The sequence below is a fragment of the Diachasmimorpha longicaudata genome, chromosome 18 (assembly GCF_034640455.1).
Source record: "Diachasmimorpha longicaudata isolate KC_UGA_2023 chromosome 18, iyDiaLong2, whole genome shotgun sequence".
Taxonomy (NCBI): Eukaryota; Metazoa; Arthropoda; class Insecta; order Hymenoptera; family Braconidae; genus Diachasmimorpha; species Diachasmimorpha longicaudata.
Window position 1 is genome coordinate 2195695 of NC_087242.1, and position 26051 is coordinate 2221745.

The 26051-nt window shown below is 32.1% G+C and overlaps 2 protein-coding genes across 11 annotated transcripts in view; both read left to right on the plus strand.

Moving 5' to 3' along the window:
* The first annotated feature begins 178 nt into the window (after nt 1–178).
* Nkain (Na,K-ATPase Interacting) lies at nt 179–22232 on the plus strand. 6 transcript variants are annotated; one of them, XR_010300464.1, is made up of 7 exons: nt 179–553; nt 2419–2556; nt 3434–3514; nt 5785–5976; nt 7306–7366; nt 17243–18161; nt 18544–22232. XR_010300464.1 is itself a non-coding variant. In XM_064137216.1 (7 exons), the coding sequence occupies exons 1-7, from the start codon at nt 500–502 to the stop codon at nt 17253–17255; spliced, it is 573 nt and encodes a 190-aa protein (XP_063993286.1). In that variant the 5' UTR covers nt 197–499; the 3' UTR covers nt 17256–17380. The 6 variants fall into 6 exon arrangements, 5 of the variants coding, with proteins under 5 accessions (XP_063993283.1, XP_063993286.1, XP_063993287.1 ...); XM_064137216.1 differs by lacking the exon at nt 18544–22232 and adding an exon at nt 9275–9308 and having other exon boundaries at nt 197–553; nt 17243–17380; XM_064137217.1 differs by lacking the exons at nt 17243–18161; nt 18544–22232 and adding exons at nt 9275–9308; nt 12600–12733 and having other exon boundaries at nt 197–553.
* Gls (Glutaminase) overlaps nt 5896–26051 on the plus strand; it is a 42314-nt gene continuing 22158 nt past the window's right edge. For 3 of the 5 annotated variants that reach the window (XM_064137203.1, XM_064137204.1, XM_064137208.1), the window contains exon 1: nt 23506–24136. In XM_064137203.1, the coding sequence (XP_063993273.1) occupies nt 24044–24136 (93 nt within the window). In that variant the 5' untranslated portion in view covers nt 23506–24043. Of the gene's footprint in view, nt 5977–7305; nt 7367–23505; nt 24137–26051 lie in introns of those variants that run through there. The other 2 variants (XM_064137205.1, XM_064137207.1) reach the window with 1 other exon arrangement.

Here is a 26051-nt window from a genome sequence, read left to right on the forward strand (position 1 = left end):
AGTCACATCAATATGGCGCCATCATCGCGTCTGGTGGTGTCGATATCCGTCGGTAAGGCAGTTTAGCAGGCTCCCTGTCGGTAACGGTGGCCACACAAGTCCATCGGAGTGAGACGACGGAGACGACTCATCAGGTGCTCCCTCAGCGGGAGTGAGACAGCCCGAAAGGGTCGCGGGGGGCGGAAGGGGGTGTGTCGGGGTGTACAAGTGGATGAAACTGGTTAGCGGTAGCCCAGGCAACCATCGCCAACCAAAGGCGGATATGTCACTCAGTCATCCACGAGAATACAGTCCGTGAACAAGTGCTTCGAAAATGGCGTCCTACGAGTTTACAATCGGTGTCAGACAATTAATAATCATCAAATGGGATTAATTGAGAGTGTGAAATTTGTGGACAAAAGTTTATCGTTTATTAGCGAAGTGTTTGGTCATTGATAGTGAATTGTATTATTTATAATTAGAATTTAATTTTTTTTATTAGAGGAATTGTCCCAATGACATGGGATTTTGCAGCAGAAGGCACTTTCTACTGACAATATGTACCCTGCAACTTGTGAGTGGTTATACTGGATTAAGAGAGAGATGGAAGAGGAAAATGCAGGTGCAATGATCTAGGAGGACTGGTTATCGGAGAAGGCTATTTCAATTTTTAGACGACAAACTGTTGAGTCATAAATTTTGTATTCGGTTTCAACGGAATTTCGAGGCGATTCACGAGGGGAATTAGTCATTTTATTTTGCTGGGGATTTTTGGGGAGGGTGGGAGGGATGATAGGGCTTATCGGGGAGGATAATGGGGGGATTGGAATTGTCGGGTTTGAGATTTGAATCGTGGGGATATCTCACATGCGCGATTCTTCTCGTGTTGTTGGATGCGCGATTATTGTTGAGGTATTGAGGTAACTGATGAGTTCATCGGTTAAGGCCAGAGGAGATGGGGAAGGGAGGTAGAATGACACGAGAATTTTGAGATATGAAATAAGTTGATAATTCAGATTGTTAGATTTTAGTTTTCGGATTTTTTTTTTAATTATCTGGGGGTTCGTCTGAATATTGAGAGTTTTTAGGGCATGGGAAGACGTGAAATAAAAAACTTGGTTTTTAGGGTTTCTTAATATTATAGATAATTTGATAGGGAAATTAGAAAATTAAAAATTGGGGAAATAGAAGGCTTTTGTGAGGAAGAATGGAGTTGAGTTGTGCCTGATGGTGCACCACTGATTTTGAGTTAATTAGTGGTTTTTATCAAGTGAAGACTTTAAATTCACATCACTATATTTCAATGATTCACCTGAACACAATAAACAATAAATGTAAAAAGAGTTAAACATTTTTTTTTTAATAATTACGAGGGTGTTTCAAAGAATTTTTTATAATCGCACCTTCTAGTCATTCCAAATCCATTATTAGAATTTAATGTTGATTTGTATAAAAGACTCATTTTGTTTAAATCAGAGCTGTTGTTCTCGTTCTATGAATCGATTTCCACTTTTCCATTTAATTATGAGCAGCTTTTAATTGCTTATTGGAATTGTATTCTAATTTAGGTGAAGATTTTCATTCCTTCTTAATTAAAATGAACCCCCCAAGAACGTAAACGATTCTGGAAAGAATCTTCTGTAATATACGGAAAAGACGAATGTCTTCATATAAATTAGAATTTAATTACCAAAAGCAATTAAAAGGTTCTTCTAAGTTAATGGAAACAGTGAAACGTAATTTATATAATAAAACCATCATCTCTGACTGCGAAAAGAGAAGTACAAGTACATTTTGAATGAATCGGAATTTTTTACCGACTAAAATTTCATTTTTGAAATTTCTATTTGTTCATCGTTTCATACAAAACATCATTTTTTTATAAAAAATCAGGAATAATATTATAATTCCATTTGTCTGCGATATTTTCAAACAGAAGAACAATTCTTCAATTCAATTCTGACAATTTCTTCCTGCGATATTTGTCTTCCATAACAAAATTGTCTTGCAGCCCTTCAGCACTAATTAACACATTATTATTATATTATTGACATTATTTGAAAAATGGCGTGTGAATTATTCGAAACCGTCTTAACTCGGTCTATTGAACTTTTCCAATTTTTTCGTGAATAAATTACGTAACGACGTTTGTCACGTTTGGGTTTGTTGGCAGGATTATATTGAATTGATTGACGACATAATAATGTTTCATGGGAGTCATAATTGACTGAGTATTTAAACTGTCAAGCAATTGAAACGAATTGAGTACGCTCGTTAAACGTAATGTTGTGTAAACTCAAATAGAGATGATTCATCAACCGCAGTTCATGAATTTCTCTTTCGTTTCGAAAGACATTCCCTGCATTTGAATCTTGATTGGGGGAGGATTGGGCTTTGTCTAGGCACGATGGTTGATTTTTTTATTTTTTTTTATTTCAGCTCACCACTGTCGAGCGACAGGTGTTCGACTTCCTGGGGTTTATGTGGGCCCCGATACTGGTCAATTTCTTCAACATTATTTTTGTTATCCTCGGCTTCTTCGGGACTTTTCAGTATAGACCTAAATATTTAATATCGGTGAGGATGGAATGGAACTGATAGAAAGAATGATCTTTTATTGAGATAGTTTTTTTTTGAGACAAGTATCGATTAGAAGTAATTTGAAATGCTTAAAATCTCACGAGGAATGTTAATAATTTCTCTGCGAGTTATAGTTCATTGGATTAAATGAAACAGCTCTTCGAGTTTAGTTATTTGTAGTCATCACAACAATGAAAAAGTTGATTTTGATGAATTGATAAAAAGTTTGTGTTTGTGAAATTAATATTTCGATGAGTTAATTAATTGTTGGTGCTTGGAATGATGACAATTTTTTAATTGAGCTTCTCATTCATCACTTTAAACGAAGTTTGCAACATCCAAATTTGTGGATTATTGTTTTAATTTGTGATTATCTTATTGTAAATAATTATTTTGTTGTTTTGGGAAAAAAATATGAAGTTCTTCCAACTTGACGATATCTCATTAGAATCTTAAAGTATTTTTCACATAACAATATCCTCTCAGATTCATCACATTAATTTTTCCATTCAATTACAATTTACTTGAAAAATGTAGAAAGATGTTGATTACTATAATTACGGATTTAATAATAATTATAATTTTGGTTCTCAAGTATACCAAAGAATTTTCGGAAAAATTGTTATTCTCTCTCGTTATCTCGATAAATGAAGAGAATTTCAATTTTAGAAAAGTTTCATTTCTTTCAATCAAATCGATCTCAGGGAAGACTCAACTGGTGTTAATTGTTAAATGACTTTATTTCACAATTTTCAATCTTGTCATAGTTCATCAAATGAAATTATCTTGATGAAATTAATTTTTTCTATCGGTGTGGGGAGGCGACTTTAATATTTTGGAAGGAATTGTCGGTTAATGATTTTTCTCTGTTCAGTACTGCATATGGCAGACGTTGTGGCTTGGATGGAACATCTTTTGTATATGTTTTTACTTAGATGTTGGCATGTTAGACAAGGTATGTACTCTCCTTTGTATATGACTTATAAAAAAATATCCCCAACTATTTTTCCAATTTTTTAAGAGATCGTGGGGCAAAATCAAATATCTTCAATCGTCGATAACTTGAGATCGGCTTAATTCCGGCTTAAGTCGAGAATAATTCGGCTTAATTCCGAATTCAGTATTTTTTTTCCATTTTGGAGCTCTTTTTAAACGTTAAAATAAAAAAAAATATTTAATTTCTCTGAGTCATTTCCTCTGGGTCATCGACCATTGAAGACATTTTATTTTGTTCCACATCTGTCCCGAGAGGTTTCCCCATTTTTATCAACTCCGAGACTTTATTAATCCAACTGTGTAAGTCTCTATTAAAATAGTGAGATTGAGTCATTAAAAAACATTTCACAAGTCTAAGGAAAATTCGAAATTTTCATTTCATTCAATTCAATTCAATTTTCATTTCAATTTTTTTCATTTGAAGAAAATTTTTCATTGTTTGTTTAAATGTTTATCAGTGACTTATCTTATTTGGTTATTCATTTTAACTCACACAAATACCGCTCTTCAATTCCAATCGATTCAAGCTGGAAATCCAAAACTCAACAATTCCCAAGTTTTTAATTTTTAAACTTTATAAACTTCGATTCGAAGTCGACTATTTTTTCCACAAGTTCAAAGACTTTAAATGATTTATTTATAGACAGGGAATATAAAGAAAGACCAATCCTTCGCAAAATGTAATTTGAATGACTGCACAGGACGAAGGAAATGGAAATATTTAAAATTTGAAAAATTAGGAATATTTCCCGTAAAAATTTCACAAACATTTAAAATTTATATGGGGTAAAGCTTCAGTATAATAATTTTTTATTGTATAATTATTCCAATTAGTTATGAATTAAGTTCATAAAAACCGCTAGTCATTTTATTATTCAATTCACCGTTAAATTTGTTGTAAAATTACTATTTTCCGCTGAAATAATTTCTAATTTAATTAGACTCCACTCAACAGGAGGAGAATGAGACGAGACCAGGACGATCCTAACGATTTTTAATCTTTTCCAGATCGAGACGAGACTTTACAAAACATCGTCTTATCGTATCTCATGTTTAGTTCTAATTTTTGAAGAAAAAAGATAACATTAATGATAAGGAGTATTGTAAAGCCCGAAAATGAATTTTCTAAAATTCCAAAAATATTCACATATAATACCACAAGTGGTTCAAAATTATCGAATATTTCCCGATAGATTCGTTGCAAACAAATGAAGGAGTCAAGTTTTTCAGGCTAAAAAATCACGAGTGCGAAGCACGAGTGATTTTTCCTGAAAAACTTGACGACTTCATTTGTATGCAGGGAACCTAGAGGGAAATATTCTATAATTTTGAAGCTCGAGTGGTATTCAGGGGATTATTTTTCCTATCCAAATTTCGGCCAAGAGAATTGTGCCATGACATGAAAAGAGGTTTATTTGGTTAAGTGTCGTTTGTTTACCAAAATATTCAAAAAATTATCGCTGATATTCGAGGTAGGCTATACAAAATATCAACAAATGGTGCAATTCTATTGGCTGAAATTTGGGTGGGAAAAATAATCGCTGATATTCGAGGTAGGCTATACAAAATATCAACAAATGGTGCAATTCTATTGGCTGAAATTTGGGTGAGAAAAATAATCAATTCAATTCAATCTAATTCATTTCCTTTAACGTTACAAATATTTTTTTTTGTTTTACATCGACTCCCGTTAAAAATCCAAAATGAAATATTTGGACAAATGTACTTCGAATGTCCGAAATCGATGGAAAATATTTTTAAAAATACGAATGATATCGCAATTATTTTTTTACTAAAATCAATACAAAATGATCGTTGGGTTTATCATTCTTCGACTGATGAATTACGATGCATTGATTAACTTCCGATTTTTTTCTGTTATCTTTGGAATGATTTTATAATTATTGGAAATTAAATATTTATAAATGATTTATACTTGTGAATCTCGTTTTATTCTTTTATTTCATACGCTGGAAAGGTACAACCGCTCGCTTCATTCCCTTAAAGGGTCTAACTAAAACACTAAAGGGATAAAACACCCTGGACCTCATGTCTCTCATAAAAATATTTTCCAATCTCAAAAGGAAAACCAGAAAAACAGAAATACTAATCGTACAAAGACCTATTCAATCCATCTGTAAATTAATTTTAATAAACAATCGAAATGTAAACTCAATTAATAATTAATTTAAATGATTGTAAATTAATATAAATTTTTTTTTCTTGCAGACGAGTGATATTCTGAACGTCGGTACGGGAAGTTTCTCGTGGTGGCTGGTTAATGGACCCGGCTGCAAAGCAGACTACAACTATACCGAGCCAGAGTTATTTCGGCCAGTGCGACCGACTAACGTTACAGACTGCGTATTAAGTTACGAAGTTATTGAAGTCTTACATGCATCAACACAATGTCTCTTAGCGGTGAGCAAAAATACCACAGATTTGAGAAAAATTCACGAAAAGAAATATTTAATCAAAAAATGAGAATTTTGCACAATTGTCACGTCATTTTTATGTCAAATAACAGATTTTGTTTGGAGGGTTCCATAATTTTCTCTTGAATAGGATCTAAGTCTCCATATTCTATTGTTTATTAACATTTCCAAAGAAAATCTGTGATAAATAAACGTAACGTGCGAACAATTTCTGTTGAACCAGTTCAGGCAACAAAATTTGATGAATAATTTGAGGAATAATTATTTATGTGAAAAAAAAACTTAATGAACAGCAGCTGAATGTTGATATGAAATTATAAATGAAAAAATTTTATTGAAGTGCTCAGGGTGTCCACGAAGAAAACGTTTTGAGTCTGAGTGTCCATCCTCAATCTACTTACAAATGATTTTTATTAATTGTCGCGAGCAGGGGACAATAAATTACAATATTCCCCTTAGTTACACTATATAAATCGTTTATACTCTTGTCAATGGTAGATCTTTCATTTATTTTGGATCGATAATTAAGGAAATAAGGGCAGAGCAGCTGTTCATATTCCCATTCTCACGATTTCACATAATAAAATTGTCAGAATCAATTGGTTGCGTTGACAGCACTGACCCATCCCATTGGGCCCTCAAATGAACGTACGATAATTAAATATTACCACCAGTCGATCTGAATGTGTTTCAAATATTCAAAGAAGTCAAATGGAAAATCAATTCTATTCAATTGAATTATAAATTCAATTTTAAAAAACAAAATCCATGAAATATAAAAATTTGTTTTTCATTTCGAAAAAATCTATTAAATCTGCTGAGAACAACAAAAATAATTTTTTGTAGAAAATGAGCTCAGAAGTTTTGTGTAGTGGTTTGCCCTGAAATTTAAAAAAAATGAATAGAAATAACAAAAGGTCTGTAGAATGAAAAAAAATTCGAGATTAACTTGAAAATTAAATTGATGCGATGGAGATTGACAAAGACAATGACATGAAAAAAAATGACAAGAAAAAAGAATTATTTTTGCTGAATATTCATTTACTTGTGAAAATTATTTCTTTCTTGAAGAAGATATTTCTTCGAGTGAGTCATTTCCAGGAGAACCCGTTCATTTTTTAATTATGACAATCCCATTTCTCATGGAAATGATTCGTTTGAAAATTGTCAACCTAATGACAGTTCATCCAACTGAATTTCTCCTGATAAAATTAATTTTTTCTATCTATTTTCTCTCTTCTGTGAATTCCGTAATTTTTACTGATCATTTCTCTCCGTGTGAACAATCCAAGAATCTGATGAAAATCTATTTCAGTTGATGGCGATCATCGGAGGCATTTGCCTGAGCCGGGCCTATCTCGAGGAGGATGACAGCTGTAAGTATCGGGATTATCAAAATCTCCAAATCTAAAAACCCAAATTAGACCACAGATCCTCGGAAAAAAAATGTTTTGTATTAATACTGGAAAGGGTGTGGGTATTTTCTCAAAGGCTATGGATTCTTGCACATTTGACATTTTATCAACGAGTTATTCGACCATTCTCACTGCTTACAACCACATTTTGCGATAATAATGAAAGATTCGTCACATTTAAAACCACAAACACGGAAATAAATTTCTTGGATTGAATGTTTCCTTCATTGGAAGATGCGTTTATTATGAATTAGAGAGGAAACTCATTTTCAAAATCAACTGCTTTTGTGTCATTTCGAGGATTTTTAAGTTAAAAAATTATCACTCCTTTCAGAGGAAATTTCTCATGTCCAACTGATGATAAATTCATATCAAGACTAAATCTGTCGTTAAAAAAATTAATTAGAATAAAAATAAGCTGAAGGAAATATTTTTTATTGGTGAGAACAAAATCCGATTTTCAAATGTTTTTAAATATTTTTTTATGATATAAGGAAGAGCCGAGATGGTATAGAAAGCAAAAATTTGGAAGAAAATTCTTAAAAAAACAGGAATTTTGATTTTTAATGCCTTTTTATGTTTTATATGACAAAATTTACGAGATTAGTCCGGAATTTGAGTTCCTCGTCTCATGAAAACTTCTTTAACACGAGCGTGATTTGTCTCGAAACTGTCAAATTTACCCAACGTCCCATTAAAAATTATTCCGCTGAACATTAATAATTTCTCCGATTTTACGAATAATTTATTAATAACGGAAACTAATTTTTACCCGAAACTGTTAGTAACAAATGGACCTTTTCACGCAGAGTAAAGCAATTTTTATTTAAAGAGACTCATCGAATTCAAAGAGAGGAATATCATTAATACTATTTGGAAAGTCGTTAACAACTTTTCAATCAACATACATAGAACTAAAATACATGAAATGAAATGAAATACATTTTTTTGTTGAGCGAAATTAATTTAAATTACAAAAGAAACTTCACGAAGATTCTTACAACCACAGAGGATTAATCAATATATCTTTTGCAACATAAACAATTAATAAATTCATGGAACTATTGGTCTTACATCAACGTCCGTCGTTTTAAGAGAATTTTCATTCGTTGAAATTTTTTGTGTCGATATATTTTTTAAAAATATTTACGAAGAAAATATTTAACAAAAGATATGTTTTCTACGAAAAGCAGTGGAAAACAGTATTTTAAGCAGTAAAAATTTTATGAGAATTAAAATTGATTTTTTTTGATAATATTTTTTTTGTGACAGAAATTAACGTCTTTTCACTCTAAAAGTCTCGCAATGACAATTAATTTATAAATATATATTTTTTCAATAATTCATCGGAAACTGATTCTCTTGTTTTTATAATTTTCGGACAGAGGACGTCACAAAAAACGGTCAAAATTTCAGTTCAGCGAAACGACTCGTTAAAATAATACAAAAATACCGAGTGTTATATTCTCCTCATGGAAAAAAAATTTACCGAAACAAATTAACAATTTTTGCATTTATAAACGTACTTTTACAATTAAAATTCAAATTAGAATATCCTCTCACAGTCAGTATTTCTTCCCAATTAAAGTGCTTTTAAAGATTAACATTAATTAAAAATAATAAAATTTATTACTTAAATAAATTTTATAACTAAAGTTATTTGTTTTTCCCAAATAATTCTTCTTCATTTTTTTTCTTCATCTACTTCTGAATAAACGCAGATTGCAGTTGATAATAAAATGCAAATTAAATTCAGAATTTAAATTTAAAAGGAAATTTTCCTAAATGTCACTCCTAAATTCATATCCAAGGTTTATTTCCATTATTAGTTCACATGGAACTGTTGTAAAACGGGTTGTAAACTTACAGTCGATTTCATTGGTGGATTTGATCCTCCATTCTGGTAAGTCACCTTTTTTTTCAGATTAAAATTATCGCTGTCGTATCACTCGTTGTCGCATGGGGAATGATAAGCACCGTAGACTAGAACAAATACTTTTGGGTTAAAGTGTCAATCTGTCAGTTGTTGAACAATCTATCTCCCCTCTATTTTATCACTCCCAATCTCTCGCACGAACAAAAATTTAGAGATAAACCTAGTGAATTCGTTGGAAAATTGGATTTCTATTGCACTTTTTGTTAAATTTTCGTTGTTCAAATTCGTTGAAACATTTAACGAAAAAACTTTACGGAGTACTATTTTTGTCCACGATTTATTATTCTTATTGGAAAGACTATAGCAAAACGGAAGAATAATTTTTTGACTCGAAGATAGTGAAATAATTTATAACAAAATAATTTATGAAATCATTTGCGATAAAATAAACGAAAGAATTAAACTTCTAGGAACTAAAGGATTAAATTGAATTGTTTGACAGTCGATTACGAACGATTCAACTGATCGCATATATCTCCGTATTTGTTGAATAGTTAGTAATAAAATTAATTGTAATTAATATTAAGAAAATTGCATTTAATGAGTTATTTTTAATGTTATTATGGATCATTTTTCTTAAAATTGACTCTTGAAATGGAGGAAGTGCTACAGTTTTTCTGCCAAATTAACATTCGTGTTCGTTTTTCTGGAAATTTCGCGATGAGACGCGAATTGACGTGAAAAAGCGATTGACGTAACAAACGGATTTACGTTTTATCGTGATTTAAGGCAGTTGTCGTGTGACAGTCTCTGTAAAAAATTTATGTACTACAAAACGATCTAGACTAAAGCACAATCTTTTGACAGTACAGTTCTATGAATTTATTATGTGAACTAATTATGTGAATTTATGAACTTTCCGTAATTATTCCGGGAGAACAAAACGGTCAATCATTTCATTTTTTTTACTGTATTCAGTGATGCGGATTTAACTCAAACAATTTTTCATTTAAAAAATTATTCAGCCATTGATTAAAAAATATATAGAATCGTTGATGGCCCATTTACACGTGTGGAAAGGCACCCTAATTTTGAAAATTTCTATTTGAAGTTCCAACCGGATAATTTCAAAAAAAAATACAAAGAATAAACATAAATAATTGGCGAATAATACGAAATCCACTGGAATTTTCTAAGGAATTCGTTAGGTTTCTCTATTGTTGTTAATTACTCGTGCATAATTAGCCTGGGGAAAGTGGATTAATCTTTAGTTTCCTTTGGCGTATCCAAAAATCTTTAATATATCCTGAGCTACAAGAATGACAGTGAGTTAGGATTGTATTTTGATACTTCGGGAGTTGTCATTACATTTAAAAATTTTTTTACTAAAAAAAGTTCTAGAATAATGTGTCCCTCGCGCGCGTTATGATTAATTAGCGCTTGTCAATCTTGTTATGAAATGAAAATATCACAAAAAAACGGAATTACGATATTATCCTTGTTTGTTATAAAATATTGAAATATTGTATGAAATGATGGACAAATAGAAATTTCAAAAATCAATAATTTTATGCGTAAGAAATTCCGATTCGTCACATGATCATTATATGATCGATCATATATTCCTCTTTTGGCAGTCAGAGATGATGTTTCTATTGTATAAATTAGGTTCCACTGTTTTCATTAAATTATAAGTAGCTTTTAATTGCTTATGACAATTCAATTATAATTTATATCAAGACATTTGTGTTTTTCCTATATTAAAGAAGAATTCTTTCCTGGGGGTTTCATTTTAATTACGAAGGAATGAATATCTTCAAATAAATCTATCTCTATCTAAATTATAATTAAATTCCAATAAGCAATTAAAAGCTACTTATAATTTAATGAAAAAAGAGGAAAGAGATTCGTTCAAGGAGAACAACAGCTCTCATTTCAAAAAGATGAGTCCTTTATACAAGTCAGCATTTAATTATAATAATTAATTTGAACTGATTAGAAGTTGCGATGATAAAAAATCCTTTAAATTAGTCTCTTAATCGTTCCACGAGAAATGTTTGACTGATTTTAGATTTAGTATCTTCAGGTAAGTTAATTAAATAGACTGATGTGTTAAGTTTCATCAAAATCAGTGGTGCACCATCAGGTACAACTCAATTGCATTCTTCTTCCCCACATTACAAAATACAATGACATAATAAGGATAATATCATAACTTCGTTTTTTTATGATTTTTTAATTTCATAACAAGATTGATTTACAGCGTTGCAGCCCTATTTGTTCGTTAACGCGAGGTATTAGTGTTTCTCCAATGGAGTTATGTTGCCTTGAACCACTTGTCAACGAAAAATGGATTGCAATTAAAAAATTAATTGGCGGAGAATTTTATTAAATTTGTTTTATTGCCCACCATCGATGGAGTGATATTTTCACATGAGAATAAAAATTAGGGGGAATGACGGTGATAAAATAAAAATAAACAAATTGTTTGGCTAAACGCGAGGAGATTCGTTTCGACGCATGAACGATAAGTGATTCAATTTGAATCTTTATCATCGGATTTTGCGTTCATGGAATTATTATCAGATAAAAAAATGTCTGAGTTAGACTGCGCTCATCAGGGGCCAGATTTTCGTAAAAAATCTAACTGTCCAACAAGAATGATTTAGCAATGTTTTTAAAATATTCAGTCAGTCAGTTCAAAATTGCGACTTGACCCGATTCATTTATTCCAACAAAAAAATTATTAAATTTAATCTGCGACTAAAATCTTTCCTGGAACAGATGCATTACGTGTTCAAGAGTCTACTAACACGAAAAACAAGTCAACTTCAGAAAAATCCACTGAAATCATTTTATCGTTTCACTACTGAATAATAAACACTAAAAAATTTATGAAAATTCTCCCGTTCAAAAAATTAAAAATTACAAAAAATAAATAATCATCAGTAGAATTCATTCAAAATCATATTCAATACCATCATTCTCAACCCCCATAAGACTTCCCCAATAGAAACCTCATCAACCCCCCTGGGGATGACTCAACCGAAGAAAACCACTTCTGAACCCCAAAACATCTCCCAAATAAATTAATATTCACCGAAAAATTCTTCTGCCCGACACATTTGATATAAATTTCCATAAACATAAATTCCACACAAAAAAAAAACTAGAGTCTCCCCCCACCCAATCCAACCCCAAGTCACAATCTTCCACAAGCCATTCACTAATGAAAACCCGACAAAAAAAAATCCACATCGACAATGAAAATAATAATTATCTAATGGACATTGGTCTCGATTGAATGAAATTTTGCAGTTGACTTTGTTGGAGGTGGTGACTTCGGTCTTGCTGGCCACACACCGTTGCATCCAATGTACGTTAGCTACTCGGCCCTTCCACCAGCCTCATTACCACAATCTAATCAAACCTACCAAAGCTATCCGCGTGGCACAACCGGCTCAGATAATACCTCGGAGTACAATCGTGACTGTACATTATCAATAAATGAGGATAAGTTCCCCTTCAATCATCATCAACAACGCGTTAAATCACTGATGACGTCACACGACACAACTAGAAGTAACAAGAGCAGTGCGTCAACGAGAATTATCGATAATATTGATTACTACAATGATTATTCGAATCCGGTTGATCATTTGCACAGGCCAGTGTCACCGCCCGGTGATTACGATTCATTGAACAGTTCCATTAAATCAAAATTTGAAAAAAATCGTACGCGTTGTTACAGCCCCGTTGTTTCACCGGTTATGAGACGAGCACGTCCTTCACAGGCGACTAAACAAAATAGAAATTCATTTAAACCGAGAATTTTTACTGATCACATAAGGGAACAGCCTCTCAGGACTTTTTACTCTGACCCACGTCTTGCTGGGGATCAATCCAACTCTAATGATACGCACAGAGATAGCAGACCGATATCTTTGTACGCTAGTAAAATAACTGAGTAAATAAATTGTATCGAACGCCAATGAAATATATTGATACTATATTTTGATGAAATAGAATCGTTTACTTGCCCAACGGAATATTAATTAATATTTTTTTAGATCAACTAGAGAATTTTTTAAGGTGATAGCTCACTAGATATATTTATACTGTCGGTTACTATTATTTATTATTATTTTTTTACTCGTCTGTCTGATCTTCACAACGAGGATGACGTCGAAATTAAAAAACCCAGTGCGCGATAAGTATTGATTTTTTGGTGGCTCGTGATTTTTTTCATTGGCTTTTGTGGAAATTGAATAATCGAGTTTGGTTTGTTGAGTTAATTGAGAGGTTTTCGTTCCTGGATTCGAAGATTTTTTGGTGAATTTACCTTTTGCGTAAATAATCGCATGGAATTGTGAAAGGGAGGGAAGTGGAAGCACAGGAAAATGTTACTCGTGATTGGGATAGAAAGGGATTTAATTGTTTTCGATATGCAGATGACAAAGTTTGATCAATTGATTTTTTTTATTAGTGTTTGGGTATTTTATTGACAGTTTTTTGACAATTTTCTGCAGAAAAAGTCGAGAACATTTGATTTTTTAGATAATTTATTGTGTTGAGTATTTTTTTATGGAATTTCCTCGGGTTTAATTAGCGAAATTCTTTTGGTTCATTTTCTTGATGAGAAATTAAATATTATCAATACAAAAAATACAATAAATGCAAAATAAAATAATATAAAATTATGAAAATTTGGACTGAAAAAATTTATTGAAATGCAATTTTATTGACTTTTTCCTTTGGACAGTTTAATAAAATTGATAAGTCAGGTTTTGTTTATTGAATTATTCACAATGAATTGCCTTTCTTCCTGATTAATTATCGTGTAATTATTCTCCTGTATTAACCGATGCGCCACCTCTCACATTACAATTTTCAAATATGGAAAATGATCTTTCACTCGAGAACAAAATTTCCAGTCTCAAATCCTCCACTTCTTTTCCTTCACTCAGAAGACAAAAAAAACTTAAAAGTCAGACATTTTCATTTAAACAATTTGAAGAGACAGTTCTCGTTAAAAATATTTATGTGAAATTAAAATAAATGAAAATCTATCAAATTCTTCAAATCAATTGTTAAAATTTAAATATATTAACGCGTCTAAATTCATTAATTTTATCGGGTTTACTGCTCTCGTGAAAGAAAATTTGTATTAATCCCGTAAATTAATCATTATGCCTCCAGGACTTTAATTAATTTATTCTCCTCGTTTTTTTCTGTTCAACGGTAGACTGCTTGGTTTGGATGCGTGTGGAGTTTATTTTTGAAATGAAAACAAAAAAATATACCTATTGTTTAAACAATAGACTTACTGTATGTACTGTGATATGTAATGAACGGTGCTGAATGACGTTTCATAATTAATTTTTACTGTCGACTGTGGAAGTTTGCACGTTTAAAATAGAGGATTTTCAATGAAAAATCACAATTTTATATTTTTAGCATGACATTTATTGGAGTGGTATCCAGACGTTTGATGCTTTATTTTTCGCACTGATTATTAATTCCATAATTAAATTAAATTCCTCTGTTTAAACTGTAGAGCTCAAGCAGAGTATTTCGGTGGTACATTGATAGAAAAACGATAATTTCATCGAGAGAGTTTCGTTTGGAGCAACAATCATTAAGTTGAGAATTTTCAAAGGAAAGTGATTCCATAATGAAACAGTTAATTCTTGTCTGAGATAAATTTGATTAAAGGAAATGGAAATTTTCTAGAATTGATATTGTCAATCACAAGTTTTATTTTTTCCGGAAAATCTTTGATGCACTTGAGAAGCAAAATTATTTTTATGATTAAATAACTGATTATAGTAGTCAACATCTTTCTACATTTTTCAAGTAAATTATAATTGAACAGAGAAATTCAGATGGTCCATCAGAGAGGAAATTGTCATGTGGAAAATACTTTGAGATTATGAAATATCGTCAAGTTGGGAAAAGTTTACATTTTTTTCCCCAGAACAACAAAATATTTATTTACAATAACGTAATCACAAATTAAAACAATAATCCACAAATTTGGATATTACAAACTTTGTCAAATGTGATGTATGAGAAGCTCAATTCAAAGATTGTCATCATTCCAAGAAATAATAATTAATTTACGCATCGAAATATTTATTTCATTAACACAAACTTCTTATCAATTCAGGAAAGTGAAAAATTTCTTATCTGGAGATCACATCAGGTTTTTAAAAAATCAACTTGTTCATTCTTATGGTGAATACTATGACTTGACTCCAAGAGCTGTTTTAGTCGATTCAAGTAAATATAACTCGCAGAGAAATGATTGATGTTCCTCGCAAAATCTAATGTATTTCAAATTAGTTCTAGTAATTGCTACTGATTTTCAAGAAAAAAAAAAAATCTCAATAAAAATAATTTTTCTATCAGTGTACTCCACTCAAGAAAATACTATCAAATAAGTTATTGAATTTACATCACAGATTTTAGTCAGAAAATGTGAAACTCGTATTTTTCATATGACTTTTATATTTAAGACTTCGTAAAATGCATTTAAGTAGAAATTTCTATTCGTTTAATTCTAGAAAATATCGATACGATATAAAAATTGTTGTCTTATAATTTGGCCACGTCATTTGTGTAATAATTACACGATTTTTTTTATTCATTCCAATTTGCAGTAATAAATACGGCAATTGCAAAACACTACTGCTTGGCTTTGTTTTTTATTATTTTCCTTAACCTCTCACTCATTATTTTACTACAATTACTATTTCTCGTCTAATATGGTGTTTCTCATTTGGGTGGTTCTAATAAAATCATTGCCTTGAATATTGGGGATTTGAATATTTATCTTTTCTCGGTTTATCAGTTCTCAGTCATCGAAAAAATCCGATGATTTTTCACGAGTTTTTCGGATCAGCAGGTCATAAACAATTGGAATTTTGCATGAGAATTTTCGTTGTTGGATGTAAAAACTGATTGAAAAATATTAGATACGTATTTTATATATTTTTTTAATCATAAACAAATGAATGAATCACATGCACTTCAACACATCTACATACGAGTCATCGTGACGTAAACACAGACGTTTCGTTAGTCGATTAGACTCTCCAACTTTTTAGTTCAGTAGCGAAGTGGTGGTAGCGGTTGACCGGTTTTTAATGAATATCTCCGAATCTAAGGGAGATGGCAAAATATTTATTAGAACCTTTTTTGTAAAGCACATTGAGTACTACAAGAAAGGTCATGACGAAAATCGCTCTATCTCCCTTAAATTCGGAGATATTCCTCAAAAACTCACCCCCAAGATGAGTTCACTTATCTCGGTTTATCACTTCATTACTAAATTCTTATAGAACAAAAAATCCAAAAATGTATCCAATATTTTTCATTACATACTTGCATTACCTCAGTGTCTCCCCTGAAAAAAAGTATCAATAATCAGACACTTTGTTAGTCAATTAAATCATTTCGATTGTTTAATTCATTAGCAAATTGATAAAACGAGATAACTCACTTTTGACTATTGCTCGGTTTTTACTCAATATCTCGTAATCTAGAAGAGATGGCAAAATATTTATCATAACCTTTTTTGTAAAGCGAATCAACCCCTACAACAAATGTCATAACAAAAAATTCGCTATCTCCCTTAAATTCAGAGATATTCCTCAAAAACTCGCCCCCGAGCTGAGTTCCCTCATTTTATCACTTCGCTACTAAATTTTCATCGAAAAAAAAAAAATAACCAAAAATATATTCAATATTTTTCATCAAATACTTACAGTACCTCAGTGTTTCCATCGACCAAAAATTCATGCAATTCAATAATTAAAAAAAAATCAACTGGTGACCCTGACCCAATTATTCTAACATAATAAAAAATTTCCTTCTGAATATTTGACTGAGTTATTACCGCATGACATTCCAAAGACGATGAAAAGGCTGTGGACATGACCCATTGAATTTATTTATAGCCCCACCACTTAAAAAACGGAAAAAACAGCAGCGACCGTTGTACAGCATCGAGTACTCGCAGCCTGAGCCACCTCTCCAGGACGACAGTGTATCACCAAAGCCGATGACACCCCGTCGTGTGAAGCGTCGATCAGTGATATCTCGTGACGGTACGAGAAGATCCAGCCGACGAAGTTCAGTTCGTCAATCGCGTCGAAAGAATCCAGTGAATCGAATAATGGATCAGCAGGAGAGTCTCTACGCGAACACAATTCCCAGTAGTTTAACAAATCAGAACGTGAATTCCCTGTCCCAGGGAATGCTGAACTACGACAGGATAGCGGGCCCTTGGGACAGGGAGAGAGCCAATTGGCAGCCGGAGGCTGTCAACATGGCAGTGTCATCACCAACACTGTGGACACCTGATCCAAACTACACGAACACCTCCTACATGACCAGCCAGACGAGCCCCAGCTGGGAGAACGCCAGCTCGACTCGTAATCTCAGTGACAATTGGCAGAATAATCCCATGAGTCACGTTCAATGGCAGGGCCAGACCAATCCCTCGTTCCAGCAGACCAGCACCCAGAGCCTGAATGCTGAGGATATGGACGATTTGTACAGCAACAGACCCGCTAGCGCTAGATCTAGTTATAGTAATTATCACGGAGTTAGAGCTACACCTCAAGTGCCGAATAAGAATGATATTGTTAGACAGAGTCAGAGACAGTTTGTTCTCAGTGGGCCACCGGCTTATCAGGATACGGTTATCTAGGGGTGATGATACACACTGAGAAATTTTCTGGAAAAATTCGGGTGCGAGTACTGGGAAATATTTCAATCCCTCGGGTGTGAACAAATCTAATATTTTTAATATAAAATTCCTGGGAATTTATGGCGAATTTTCACAGAAGTTCAGAAGATAAATTCGTGTTTAAGGTAATAAAATTTTCTGTGTTAGCACTGGAATTTTTCCCTGACGAGCATTTTGCATCTCATTTCCTGTGCTAGTGCCACAATTTTTCGTAGAAATTTCTCTGCACAGAATTTTCCCATAAAAAATTAGGTACGATAACTGGGAATTATTACAATTCCTCGGGTGTGAACAAATCTAATATTTTTAATATAAAATTCCTGGGAATTCATGATGAATTTTCACAGAAGTTCAGAAGACAAATTCGCGTTTAAGATAATAAAATTTTCTGTGTGAGCACTGGAATTTTTCCCTGACCAGCACTTTGCGTCTCATTTCCTGTGTTGGCACCACAATTTTCTTAGAAATCTTTCTCTGTGTAAATAATACAGTATTGTTATATTACAGATCGAAATTTGACTAAAAAATATCACTGGACATTTTGTCATGTGGCGAATTGATTTTACGGACACCTCGACATACTATCGCATCGATGTCTCAATTTATTTACCGCAATATGATTTTCGAAGGGTATAATTTTAATGGCATGTCGGGTATAAAGGATTCATCTTTTTGAAATGAGAGCTATTGTTCTCTTTGTATGAATAGCGTTCCACTTTTTCCATTAAATTAGGAGTAGCTTTTAATTGCTTATTGGAATTTAATTGTAATTTCGGTAGAGATCGATTTATGTGAAGGTCTTCATTATTTCGTAATTAAAATGAAGCCCTCAAGAAAGTAAATAATTCTGGAGCGAATTCTTCTTTAATATAGAGAAAAAACCAATATCTTTATATGAATTAAAATGAAATTTTCATAAACAATTAAAAGGTTCTTCTAATTTAATTGAAATAGTGACACCTAATTCATATAAAAAACATCATAATGTTCATGTGACCATTTTAAACAAGTTTTTCCCCATTAAAATATTTATTTGTGAAATTTCTATTTGTTCACCATTGGAGGGCGCCATGAAAAATCTCCAAATTTTCTTTTATCTCAAAACTTCATATTTTATGCAATGAAATTCCATCTGTTACATTCTATGAGGTTGAAATTGTTTCAAAAAACTTTTGTTTTTTATATAGTTAACATAAAAAATGATCAATAATTACCACTTGATTTTTGTATTGACTCTTCAAAATAACGTCGAATGGAGCAATTCTATTGGCTGAAATTTGAATGGGAAAAATAACCGATACGACTCCACAATTTAACGTCTTCTCAGCGAATTTTAATTAACAAATATTCGTTTGACTGATCTTTTGAGCTTTATTTAACGTTAAATATAGATCTGACAGGATTAAGTTTTTATGTTTAACTTAATTTTGTTGACTGCGATAGAGAAAACTAATCAAAATACAATAATGATGGGTTTAATTTTGTCAACTGAGACTGTAAATAACGATTAATTTTAGGTAATATTTAAGTACGAGTGAGCATGGTACAAACTAAGACAATCACTCTTTGCCTATTCGAGTTCTTAAACAATGATAATAATTGTTATGTTGAACGCAATTGTGTGATGACAAAATTATTGAATAATCACAGCTGCAATTGTTGCATTTAGAAAAATTTAAAGAGAACCAAAGTATTTAATAAGAATTTTTCTTGCACTGTGAAGAGCGAAATTGACATTGATCGTAATTTTATACATTAACAAACGTAGAAATGTTAGAATTACTTATTGTACTTATTATTATTAATATATATCGTAAGTTTGAACGGATCTCGATGGTTAAGTGCATTAGAAGATGTAGACAGTCTTCAAATTTTTAATTATTATTAAGAATGCATTTGTTCTTAAAGCATTGTTGGCAGCTCAATAATAGGAGTAATTGTAATTATAATTTAAAGATTATCGTCTCTTAAGGCCCGGCCGAATGTAATCTCAATTGATTTTGGATTCGATTTTTGTTGAGGAAATTCAAAATCATTTTCTGTCATTCCGATACTGATGGAAATTTCAAGTTTATCGTGACAGATAAAATGTTTAAAAATGTGCAGATTGTAAAGGAGTATTTTTAATTAATAGTGAGCCATTAGTTCCAAATTTCAGAATTTTTTTCACTTCATGTCATTTAAATTTGGAAAGTTCAGATGTCGAAATTTTGGAGGAATTGATTTGTAAAAGCGATTTATGTTGAGGAAAGTCATTGTTTTCCTCCAGTTGAGTCATTCTCAGGCGATTTTGCGGAAGTTTCAATTATATCAGTTCTGTCAATAATTGCAAAAGGAAAAAACTCGATGGAGATTGCTTTTTCTGAAGAAAATATGGAATTTGGGAAAAATTAATAGAAAAGTAATTGTTGGGAACAAGTGTTGTAATTCGATTAGAAAAATAAGATTTTGAAAAATTAGAGAGACTTTTTTGAGTCGGTAAACATTTGGAAAAGTCATTTTTACGGACTTGTAACGAAATGTACGGTTTTCTTACGCTTTGTAAAACATTTTTTTTTCGTCGATTGTGATGGAAAAAGTCGTTCAATATTCGTGAGAAAAGTGTGATTACATTATTTAAAAAAATGTTAAATTACATTTGAAATTTCGAGGGAATAGATTTTACATTTTTAACGACCACAGAGTTAGATAAAGTTTCCGTTGCCTTTTTCATTGATTGAATATCTTAATTGTTTAAATATTGAAGTAATGTACAATTTTCAAGTCCATGCGACCGTGAAAAGTCTTGAAAATTTTTAATTCAGGCAACAGCTCCTTTGAATTTGTAATTTATTATAAATTGAATTCAATGTAATGTTCATCGTTCACAATAATTTTCATGATTTGAACGTTCATTGAATCATCAATTTGTTTAAAATGAACACTCCAATTTCCTTGAAATTTCAAGATGAATGAGAAATTCAGTGAAGGTTTTAATTTTAAATTGAATTCTATCTGACAACATTAAATTTTAAATAACAATGTGACTGAAATTTCCAAAAAAAAATTTAATAGTTAATATATCTCTTTGTCTTCGCACTCGTAATGAAATATGCGATTTTTTTAGTGTACACTGATAGAAAAAATTAATTTTATCAAGAGAATTTCATTTGGATGAACTATCCTTAAGTTGAAAATTTGTAAACGCAATCGGCGTATTCATTTCGCAATAACAAAATCATTTGATTTCTTGCCACAAGTTTTCTTTTTTTTGGAAATTCATTGGTGCAATTGAAAATCAAAATTCTTATGATTAAAGACGTGGCTACAGTAATTAACACGTATCTACGTATTTTCAAGTAAATTTTAATTGAACAGAGAAATTCAGATGGTTCATCAGAGAGGAAATTGTCATGTGGAAAATACTTTGAGATTATGAGATATCGTCAAGTTGGGAGAAGTTTATATTTCTTCCCCAGAACAACAAAATATTTATTTACAATAACGTAATCACAAATTACGACAATAATCCACAAATTTGGATATTACAAACTTTGTTAAATGTGATGTATGAGAAGCTCAATTCAAAAATTGACATCATTCCAAGAAATAATAATTAATTTACTTATCGAAATATTTATTTCATAAACACAAAAAAATGAATACATTTACAATAATCCAAATTTGGATGTTACAAACTTCGTTTGAAGTAATGTATGAGAATCTCAATTCGAAAATTGTCATCATTCCACGAAATAACAATTAATTTCCTCTTCGACGTTTTTATTTAATGAGTACAAGCTTTTTATCAATTAAAAAAAGTGAAAAATTTCTCTGGAGATCACATCAGGTTAAAAAAATAAACTTTTTCATTTTTATGGTGAATACCTATGACTTGACTTCAAGAGCTGTTTTAATTGATTCAATTAAATATAACTCGTAGAGAAATGATTGATATTCCCCGTAAGATCTCATGTATTTCAAATTAGTTCTAGTAATTGACACTTGTTCTCAAGAAAAAAAACAATAAAAATCATTTTTTCTATCAGTGGACGTCACCCTCACCGCATATTGGAGCCGGCCGTTAGTCATTAGATCCTATGTAAATTTCTCGTGCCCCTTTCGAGGAGATCCACCTCCAACGCATCTCTGTATCATAAATATGATTTCAAAATGCATTTTACAGACAATAAATCAAGCTGAATATTTTCAAAAAATTGTATTTTGTTGACTCGAATGAATTGAATATTTGAATAACAGGAGATTCTCACTTTCTGGTGCACGAACAAATGTCTTCATACATCCGTTGTCAAGCAATAAAACCTGTGTTTCTACCGCCATTGAATTCTCCAGGTCAGTATAGACACTGGGGGCTTTTACCTGAGGGCTAGGCTGCAGGACCTAGACCACCAGATGTCCCCAAAAGGAGCCAGATGCTTTTTTCTTGATTTATCAATTTGTAAATTTTATTTTCAAGAATTCAAATTCGCGTATTTCTACAGCAGAAAAGTATATAAAATATAAACACTTATGTATATGGTATATGAAACCTCTGGATTAATAAATGATTATTTTAATGATTTTTGGATGCGGGAAAATTTGAAACATGAAGCGATCATAATTATAATCATTTTTAAAAATTTAAAAAATAGAGAAAAAGTTACAATTCCAAAAAAAAGGGAAAAAGTTACAATTTCAGATGTCAAATCTTTCAATAACTTAGATAAATAAAAATCTAGACTAATCGTACATAGTCATTATTATATGATTAAATTTGGGAAAGCATTGATACTGTTATGTAAATATTTCCTTTTTATAAACAAATAATAGAAATTGTTTTTCAAGCGGTGGATTATCTTTAAAGAAGTGTCAAAAAAATCAAAAGATCATTAGACATCAGATTTTAGTCTTTGACTACAACAAAAATATTAATTTTTCCATAAGAATTAACCGAATTTTGATTTTCAAACAGCAATTTAATTAAGAAAAAAATTAGAATTCCACATGTGATTCAATTTTCGAAAAATTTCATGAATTTCCGATAATTTCTGAATCTATTTTTGAATGTCCCAAAAATATAAATTCATATATCGACAAATTTCAATAACAAAATAACTAAAAATGTTAAAAAAACTCTCCATTTTCTCTCTTCACTTCCAAACTTCAAATCATCAATTTCCCTCATTAAAAAAATCCATTTCACCTCTTCGATCTTCACCTCTAAAATCACAACACGAAAAATCATCGAACCACCGTCCGGAAATTTTCCTCAACGATTATTTTCAAATTTCAAAAATATCTGTCATTCCCCCACCGAACGACAAATAATTTCCCACTCGAGAAAATCCCTCGAGTCACCCATTCCCACACCTCTTCCTCCTGACGTCTGAAGATCCCCATAAATCCCTCAAAAATTTGTTACCTGCACCCCCTCCCCTCCCCAGTTTTCCCGAAATCGGCCATTTTCCGGGTGTGATATCCTCTGAACCGCAGCACTCGTTCAGTCGGTTCTGAGTTTCCTGTCGATAATCATCACCTAAAACCCAGGTCTCTTATCACTGATTAAAAGACATTCTCAATCCTGACAGTACCTCATACCTCAAATTGTTACCTCAAATAACCTATTCCTCAACTAGTCCAACAATCGTTCCTCCAAACAACAAAATAAATAAATAAAAAATATTTGTTCTCTAGTTTAAAACTTCGTGTGAATGACGATCAACGAAAAATCATCGCGCATGTCTCAAATCAGTTGTTTACAGACTATATAACTACCCCGATATAGAGTTTCAACCCGGCACACTAATGCCAGTAGTATCTAGTCGTCGGGACGCTGAGCGTCGGTTTTTACGAATGTGCATGTGAGTGAGTGTTGGAGAAAAAAATCGAGTAAAGTGAGAAAAACAATTTCGATTTTTAAAAAAACCGAGTGAATTTCCTTCGCGACAACTCAACGGAGTTAAAATTAAATAAACAATAAACGACAATAAACAATTACCACCGAGAACTACTGTCGAATCGGGGAAAAATGTACCGGAAACTGGTGGTTGATGCGGTCAGGATGACGAAGGCCTCGAAGGTGGGAGTCGACGTTCTTCGAAGGTTGCACGCGACCAACAAGGTAACTCAACTTTTCCCCAGTGAATATCTCAGGATGTGAGGCAGATAGCGCAGTTTTCATCAGGACCTTTATTGTAGCTCTGAATGTCCTCGAGAAAAAAGTACTCAACAAAAATTTCGCTATCTCCCTCAGGTTCGGAGATATCGGCGGAAAACCGGGCGCTGACAGGCGCCGCTTGGAGATGCGAATCGAGGAAAGTCTGAAATTTTTGGAAAATTTTGGGAAAATGACGGGGGCAATGATCGGGGTGGGACCGAGTCCACGTGGGCGATGACTTTGACCCTAATTGAGGGACTAAAATAGTCGCGGACGGGGGTGATGAGTCATTCGGGTGCTAATCGGTGATGATTTTGGTGCAGGTCGTGGGGACAATTTTCGTGGCGGAGGGAAAATTCACGTGATTATTTGGGGGTCGCAGGGGTGGGGGTAGGCGAAGGGTGAATTTTTGAATCAGTGACGGGGTGGTAAAGGTCGGCAGGAACCTCTGGGGTTTCGGCTTAGGCGCTGAGCCGGGGGGATGATGCATCGAACGATCAATACCGTAGGACTCGTGCCACCCCGGCATCCAGTCTCCACCGCACCCTTCCAATCATGTGTTTTTTGAGGCAAACACGTGGTCGTATTCAGCAGCAATGTTCTATGGGGCGATCAATAAGGGTGAATAACCATGGGAAACATGACTAAACATCCGTTGACGATAAGAAATATTTAGGGGAATTTGTTGGTTAATTTCAGTGGGAATTTGTTAATTATTATTGGAAGTTGAGGTAAATTTGGGGTTTATCAAGGGGGTGAGTGGTAGAGGAATGAAACGGGCGTTTACGATTAATTAGCGGTGCGAGTCAGTCTTGTTATAGAATAAAAATATCGCAGGGAAATGTGATTATGATATTATTTTTGTTTGTTATAAAAATTTCAAAAATTTATATTTTATTTATATTTTATAGTTATTTATATTTTAGTGGAGAAGAAATTTTGATTTGGTTAAAATGGTCACATGATCATTATATGATGGATCATGTACTTTTATTTTCAGTCAGAGATGATGTTTTTTTATATGAATTAGGTGTCACTATTTCAATTAAATTGGAAGAGCCTTTTAATTGTTTATGGAAATTTAATTTTAATTTATATAAAGATATTCGTTTTTTCGCGATATCAAAGAAGAATTCGCTCCAGAATTATTAATTTTCTTGGGGGCTTCATTTTAATTACGAAGGAGTGAAAATCTCTAAATAAATCTGTCTCTATCTAAATTAGAATTAAGGTCTAATAAGCAATTAAAAAAAGTTGCTCATAATTTAATGGAAAAATTGGAAAGTGATTTGGACAATAAGAACAACAGCTCTGATTTCAAAGAGATGAGTCGTTTATACAAATCAGCATTAAATTCTAATAATTAATTTGAACTGATGAGAAGGTGCGATGATAAAAAATCCTTTAAAATAGTTTCTTAATTATTTTAAGGGGAAGTGTTTGATTGTGATTACATTTAGTGTCTTCAAATAAATTAATTAAATATACTGATGTGAATTTAAAATCTTTATTTGATAGAAGACCATCGAGTGAGTTAAATTTACTCAAAATTAATGGTGCACTATCAGGTGCAACTCCAGTGCATTATTCTTCCCCACATTACAAATTACGATGACATAACAAGGATAATATCCTATAACTCCGTTTTTCTATGATATTTTTATTCCATAAAAAAATTGATTTTTAGAGCTGCAACGCTAATTATTCATAAACAGAGCGTTGGGGCTGTATTTATGTTTAAGGAAAAATTATCGAAATGAAAATAAAAAAACAGCAAAACCTTTTGTTCTTCTAATCATATGGTGAACTCATTAGTACGATATTAGTCTCGATATTATTTATTATTGATGAGTGCATTTCGATGGGAATGAAAATCGAA